At 31.7% G+C, this 8,074-nt stretch overlaps 1 protein-coding gene across 5 annotated transcripts in view; it reads right to left on the bottom strand.

The window, feature by feature from the left end:
- LOC129938513 (ankyrin repeat and fibronectin type-III domain-containing protein 1) overlaps positions 1-7,089 on the bottom strand; it is a 187,319-nt gene extending 180,230 nt beyond the window's left edge. For 2 of the 5 annotated variants that reach the window (XM_056046127.1, XM_056046132.1), the window contains exons 1-2: positions 6,503-6,869; positions 4,721-5,009 (exon numbers count right to left, since the gene is read on the bottom strand). In XM_056046127.1, the coding sequence (XP_055902102.1) occupies positions 4,721-4,830 (110 nt within the window). In that variant the 5' untranslated portion in view covers positions 4,831-5,009; positions 6,503-6,869. Of the gene's footprint in view, positions 1-4,720; positions 6,468-6,502; positions 6,870-6,954 lie in introns of those variants that run through there. The other 3 variants (XM_056046129.1, XM_056046130.1, XM_056046128.1) reach the window with 3 other exon arrangements.
- Positions 7,090-8,074: the final 985 nt, after the last annotated feature.

Genomic DNA, 8,074 nt, shown 5'->3' on the forward strand with positions numbered 1-8,074 from the left:
ACATATGTGATACTGGTGGCTGGTGCGTTTGAAACTCTCAAATCCAATTAATGCCTGGGGATTTGACAATATCTCATATAGATTATATACAATCCGACGAGTATATATGTTGGTACAACCAAAACCAACTCTCTCAACCACACCACAAATTGCTTGAGGATACAATTTTTTGGATAGGGATAAGGAAGATCTATCTGCAAAAGACTCATTTTCTCATTTTCTGTCCCCAATGTGTCATCTTAAAGAATATATTCCAACCTACCCACCTTAATATTATAGAAGGTATAGATAAATATAAAGAATAAGAAGCTAAAAAATAAAAGACAGTCCAAATGTAATAAAAATTCTCGTGTACCTACTTTCGAGGATTATAAGATAAATAATACATATAGACAAAGTCATTATACAAAATCGTACACCGTTATATGGGATGTAAAAATACATACATCCATCATTTTTCTCATTTCGTATTCTTTTCGAAAAGCGAGTTTATTTTCGAAAAGTTTTTCTTCTCCCACAAGCGAACATTAAGAAGGAAAAAAACAGCAACAAAAGATTTGACTTTGTTTATTTCTCCATTCAAACTCACTTCAAAAAGAAAAACCTAAAACCATATCAATGTGGCTGATTGTAATAGCAACAACTATATACAATGGAAACGGGAACAGGAACAGGAACGGGAACGGGAACGAGAACAGGAACAAGTCAACATACTTAGCAAAAAGTAACGTATAAAGAGCTCACAAAATGGAGGAAAACAACCGAACTTCCTAACTAATATAAGAAAGGAGATGCATACAGTTGTGGTCATATAATTAAGGCAAAACTGACAATTTTTGAGAAACGGTCGAAAAGCTCAAAAAAAATAATATAACTTGCCTTTATTTCTATTAATATCCAAGGAACTAATTTGTATTTGCAAAATTCTCTAGAAGTTTCTAAATCTGAAATTTCCAGGTATTATAGCTTTACTACAACCACTCAGACTTTGACTCCGTTTTAATTAGTAAATATCGTAACTTTGGCTGCAACGCCCAAATAGATCAATTTTCTCTTCAGGTGACACTTTGAAAGCTAACATCAAACTTTTATTTAAACAATCAATATTGACCAAAAACAGAGATACATTTTTTTCTGATAAGAACTTGGGGATCAATTTTTAAGGCACAGGATTTGAATTATGTCATATTCACTTTTTTTCTCAAGGTCCAAGGTTTGGAGCTAAATTAAGGTTTGCAAGCCTGTCAAATGCCATTAATCCTGTGTAAGTACCACTTGAAATTCCTTAACCGTGATACTCGTAAAATGCTAACGAATGATTTCCGCTTCTTGAAACTTGGAAGTGAAAATAACTTTTTGTTTATTCGTCTTTCAACTTATTCTTTATGGAGACTACATTAAAATCAAACATTATATTTACAAATTCAATAGATCTTTCTTAATATCTAATCTATTTTTATTAAAATTAATTACAAACTCAAATTCGTTAAAGAAATACAAGAAGCAGTTATTGGATTATGTTTCGTATAATTTAGGCTATGAAAAGGAACATGTTGAAAATTAACATTTTTTAGGACACAAATTCCGAGATGGAACGTACATATTAAACTGAGACAACAAAAATGAACAATTCATGTTAGAGTTGAGCACATCGTAATCAGTAAGAGTACTGCATTCAATTTTCTTCTAGATACTAAAGGTTTTAAGTCAACTAAAGCACATCTGGTCTCATAAGGTGGCATATTTATATAATTAAAAAGATTTTGTGAAGCAAATTTTGTAAATCTCTTCTGAACCTTTTCAATCCTTAAAATACTTGATTGTCTAAAGGGATTCCATATTATGCAACAATATTCAAGTAAAGGTCTTACAAGGGATACAAAAAGAGTTTTTGAAGTATAAGGATCTTCGAATGACTTAGAAGTTCTTGAAATAAATTCCAACATTGCGTTAGCTTTTTAAATAACATTATCAATTTAGAGAGACAATTTTATACTCGAGTCAAAAATCACATCAAGATCCTTTTGATTTGTTAACCTCATTAAGAACTGATTTAAAATGTTGTAATCAAAACATATCATATCCTTTATTTTAGAAAACGTAACAATGCTTCACTTTTCTACATTCAAATTTAAACCATTTATGAAACACCAATTGGTAATATCTGACGAAGAACTTACAGAACTAAAAATCTTAAAATCATCATCATATCAAAGACATCTGGAACTTTTAATACAATTCGGTAAATCATTTATAAATAATATGAAAAGGAGTGGACCAAGATGACTACCTGGGGGTACACCGGAAAAATTTTGTATTTCATTGGAAAGAACATAACGATCCATTTTAGGAGATTCTAGTCGAAGCCAAGCAATTCAAGTTTTTTCAAGAGAACATTATGTTGAACCGCCTTGGAAAAATGTTTGAAGATAACATCCACTTAAGTACGATTTTCTAAGCACCCAAAACAGTAATTTGTAAAAATTGCTAAATTTGTTGCAGTAGACCTAACACTCATAAAGCCATGCTGATGCAGTTAAATTTGGTTTTGAACTAAACTATAAAGTTTAATTTTAAATATTGCTTCAAATAAGTTGGGTATTAGCTGAAGCTTAGCAATATGTCTATAATTTTCCATAGATGCTTTAGATCCAGATTTATGCAAAGGAGTTATCAGAGAATGTTTCCATGTATCTTAAGATACTCCTTGTTTAAAGAACAAATTAATAATAAAGTAAAGCGGGGTTCTTTAATTCTCGAAATAAAATTCTTTCTCTGAATTGGTAATAACTTTACAACATTTATTTTTTATTTATTAATAACAAAACTTTGTACAAGGTAAACTAAGTTTGAAGTCAGAAATTTGAGCCAAAAATCAATTCAAATCGGTTCTTAGTTAGCTATTTTGGGAGGTTTTTGTTTTTTTTTGTAAATAAAATAATATTCGAATTTTTCAAAAAAATTATGTAAATATCAACAATAATATTTTGAATAGAATCAAACAATTTTGAAGTAAATAGTGTCATTTGTTGTCAAGATATTCAAGTAAACAACCATTTTTAATAACTCTTAGCAGTATTTTTTATTAAAAAAACTGAGAATTGGATATTATTAAAATAATTTTATTATCTACAATTTATACATTGAAGTAATTTTTAAGGCAACAAAATTGATTATTCTCGAGATATTTGAATCAAAAATCAATGTTTATCAATTTTTAGTAGAACTTTGGTACACGCACACAATTTATATTTATTGGACCTTAAAACATCTAGAAATTTCAAGATTTTCAATTCGAATTATCAGACCATTTGCAATAACTTATGGGAAATTGGAAATACATTTGAAAAAATCAAAAATTAAGTAAAAGGAACCCCAATTTAAGATATTTTTCGAACTCACTTTGTTTATTAGGAACGAAACTTCATAAATCAGTCTTACTGTGGATATGTAAATATCTACGTTCAATAATTTCGATACCATCTTAACATCGGTATATATTTGAATCCAAATGGAGAAGAATGGCAATTTAGAAATATCAGCACAAACCACAAGGTGGTGATTCATATTATAAGAACCTGGATAAACCCTTAGATACAACAAAAGGTTTGGTAATAAAATATTAATTAAAGACATCGTTTCAAGCTAAAACTTCGTTTTTTTTTTAATTTGAATTGGAATTTGAGCTTAAATCCTCTCATTTACATCAAATATATAGTCGAGCACGGCGGGTAATCGCAGAAGGTAAATAAATATAAAATGGAGGCAATCTAGACAAAAAATATGGTGAAACATATCACAAGATACAATGGTCGACAAAATTTTAGATCATTAATAAATCCTTTATTCAAATCTCGCCTTTAAATTTTTCTTTTATTCCAGATTTTTAAAATATGTTCCTTTAAAATCACTCAAAACAACCAAAAACTGGGTATTAAGGTCTTAGTTAAAACTCAATATCTCTAAGTAATAAATTATATGATTATTTGGCAAAGTACAAATCTTTCTCTTAGATACAACAATTTAAATTATTTTATAATCTTATTTGAAAATTCTCATTAATTATGATGACTCGAAAGTTTACAATAAAATCCGTATTTTTTGAAAATAAGATACTCAATAAATTAAGACAGCCTCAAAAAGCCTTAGATGTTTTTTTCCAATTTTTAAAAGTAATATCTCAAAAACTTGATGCGATACATTAATTTTGAAATTGGATTTGAATTAAGGCCATCAAAACCCTTTATAAAAGTGAAAATTAATCACTTTACATTTAAATAGTGACATTCTGGTTTTAATCTAATTCTATTAAAATTGTGAAGTGGCCTGCTCAAATTCCTGATTTAGACCCCGCGTAAACCGGAGAATTAGGCATCACTCTTGGGAATAATCCAATAGAAGTATATTAAAATAAAATGGCTTATCCTTCATTTTTCGAAAAGATGTACAGAAGTCGAAAGAAGTGCTTGCTAAAGATTCTAAATAATTTATCCTCTTCAGTTCATTAAACCTTAACTAATTTTCAAGTTTTATTTATAAACTTAAAATAAAGTAAATTATGAATAGCAAAGAATTTTATTCTAAGAATTATTTGTTTTATTAAAAAAAAGGGATTAACTATATTTTTAGTGAATCAATTACATGACCATAACTGTAATCTATTCACATGATGAATAAGTAGATATATACAGTTGTATACATATGTATATACTATACTCACTGTCTATCCTTGCGTTGTTGCCGCTTCTTCTTAAAGGCTTTCTTAACTCTTAGCAACAAAAATGCCGCCCGATCAATAGATAATGTTTTCTTTGTAGCAGCATCATCCATATTGAATTTTTATTTTATTTCCGTTTCCGTTCGATTTTTTCCAATTTTTTTTTTTTCTTTTTTTTTGTGATTTCTTTTTTATTTTTATTTTCACTCAGAATCAGGTGAAGAAATTCCTTTTTATTACTTTTTTATCAAGAATTTTTGCACATTTTTAAACTTTTCACATTTATTTTTTCCTATGGAATTTATTTATGATAGCGATAAAGTTGCGGCAGAGACACAAAAAGGGAATACAACATTTTTAGGGATATTTGTATGTGAATTTAAATATACATAAGTTACACCAACACACGTTGCCACCAATCGACCTTTCCACAAGACTCCGTCTGCAAGGACCATCGTTAAAAAACATAACAAAAAATTATGAAGATATGTGGATTTGTGGGAATGTATCAAGGGGATTTCTCAAACCCTCATATTTGATTAAGAATTCCTATATTTTATTCATATAAATACCGGAAATTCAAATTGATTTCAAAACATACACACAAATAAAGAAATATCCGACTTATTTTTAATCCAAGCCATGGCTATACGACAAGATCCTGTGTGCGAGGACCCTCATCTGCAGAGAACTATGCTATGGGGGAAAACTAATTTGTGTCTGCGTCCGACTGGACCGGCACCGGACTGCACTGGACAGGGGACACACTACCTTCCACAATTCCTTGGAGCCGAGCGGCGAGAGAAGTTTTCAACTTTGTTTTTTTAATTTGAAAAAATTATTTTCATCGTTGTTGCTCTTTTTGCTTCTCAGAAGTGCCAATTGCAGTAGTACTATGTTCGTTCACTTTTATAATGCGTATTAGCCAAAGGACTACACCCCATAAGGCCACCCAAAATTTTATATCTTATTTTCGAAAACCATGTCCCATGAATGGAACATGAAACAGCGAACAAAAATGTCTGGTCAAAGGTCAAAGTGAAACCACTTTGTGTATATCCCAGTATCCACACGATGCGTTCCATGGAATTGACGTAGGAGCTCTCGATACCAATGGCAGTAAAAAATAAATACACATCGCATCCCTACATAAGAACATCGCATCATCATCATCATCATCATCATCTCGAAAGACAATCTTTCGCAGTGTTTAATGGTAATATCCCACGCCATTTACTCAAAGTACCGAACCATTAGATTCAAGTGCATATTAATAAGATTCACAAAAAGAAAAGTAATTTTTGCTATCGTCGTTGTCGTCTTAGTCCCTTTTGAGAAAATTTGTTGTTGTTGTTTGCTGAAAGAAATAAAATAGCAACGTAGCCGGTTGGCAATTCAGCTTCAGCTTCAACATCAGCACCAAAATTATTATTCATTGCATCAAAATATTAGGAAACATAAATTTCATCCAACATTTTGAGGGCTGCTAAGTGGGGCAGGTGGAAGTTTATGGAACAGCAAAATAAGGACCAATCCATAAATTTATACATATACAAAAACGCGGTATTACATATGGCAGAAGAAGGATACGGGAGGAAGAGTGATTTATGTGGAGGATTTGAAAGGTAGCATTTTGCCTTAAGCCAGTCGCTTATCCTGTATCAGTTAACAGAAGAGCTTAAGGAGCCGTTCTATACATTCTACAAGAAAGTATAGGTATTAAAAAAGGGATCGGTTGGTGGTAACTTGCACACTCGTAACGACACACAGTTTATAATAAAGTACCAATTATTTATCCTTTGGTTTTTTGTTGTTATAATCCACTTACAGTTATTCCTAAAAGGATTTGACAAAAATCAAAAAGGGTTATAAAACTGCACTTGATTTTTTGTTCTAACACATCCTTCGACGCACTTTAAGTGAAAACAACATAACACAAACACAACACAGCACTAAAAGACAAAAAAACACACAAAGAAAATCACCAACTGCGGGAAGGAAGCGGACACAGTACGACGGTATGTACTCCTTTTGTTTTACAAACAAAAATGCCAATAAATGTTTCTCCGTTGTCTTCGCGAAAGGACACCCCGTGTAACACTGATTCGATCTCCGAAAGGACACAAAAAAGCTCTCAATTCAATATCACAAAAACGAATCCAAAAGACCAACAAGAGAACAAAAAAGGATGAAAAGTAGAGAAGTCCTCTTTTTTTCTCTATAAACTAAATTATTACACAAGAGATTGCAAGGATTTATTGAATTCCGGTGAATTATTATGTGTGTAACGGTTTTTTGTTGCTTTGTTGCGCTGTTGTTGTATCTTGTACACAGGTAAACTCTATTCACTGTTCACTTCCGGTGAAGTGTTAACGGTTACCAAATCGGGAGAGGACTAAAGGCCATAGTCAGGACTTGGCTATCCTAAAGCAGTAAGCTTTAAAGTGTTTACATCTGCAGGGCGAAATAAGAACTACATTTGATATATACAAAAAGAGAGCAATCCAAAAGCTTTTGCCTAGATTGTAACCTGCGCGTAATGTGTTACAGGATATAAACATATAAATTAAAGTGGATAGAAAGACAGACAGACAGACAGACAACTATATAAGCTGGCTAAAAGACAGCAATTTAAACACCTCTCCAACATATGTTTTAATCGGTTTTAAACTATTTCATAATTTAGAGTAGTTCTTAATAAAACCGTTAAGCAAGCTCTTTTAACACAGCTTTAATAATTATATGAACTGGACGTGTTCATATACTCATGTTGCAGTTTTATGGATGTTGCTGTTTCCGATCCTTTAGTGACCATTTAAATTGTGATTTTGCTTAAAATTTGACATTAAATCGAATTATGTTACTGTGCGGTGAGGTGCAGTGGTGGCGAAGTGAACTGAACGAACAGTAATTGATTTAGAAGTAAGTACGAGTAGATGATGTGCGCTCAGGACTCAGCTGATGGATATGGAAGGAGCGGCAGGACATCACAGCACCAAGCATTACATACAGGTGGTGGTGGTTATGGTGAATGGTCGATGGTCGATGGTGTGGCCATTGGAAGGCAGGAGGTGGTACAATAATGGCCGTTGGCTGTCAATTTGTGACCGTGCCACCACCAACTCGACTACCAGAACCATCCATTTGTAATAATGAAATGTGATTTTGTTTAAGTCGGTTCGAAAGGGGTCTGTGGTTTGTATGGTATAGTTTTGTCACAATTCACAGGAAAAAGTTTCTATGGGTATGAAGATTAAAGTATAGGGTTTATGTGTGGTATTTGAACATATTTTTATTTTTATGTTATATGTACATAAGTAACAAAACCATTTTGTTATTTTGTATGTTTCGTTTAAA

Source organism: Eupeodes corollae, chromosome 1 (genome assembly GCF_945859685.1).
Source record: "Eupeodes corollae chromosome 1, idEupCoro1.1, whole genome shotgun sequence".
Taxonomy (NCBI): domain Eukaryota; kingdom Metazoa; phylum Arthropoda; class Insecta; order Diptera; family Syrphidae; genus Eupeodes; species Eupeodes corollae.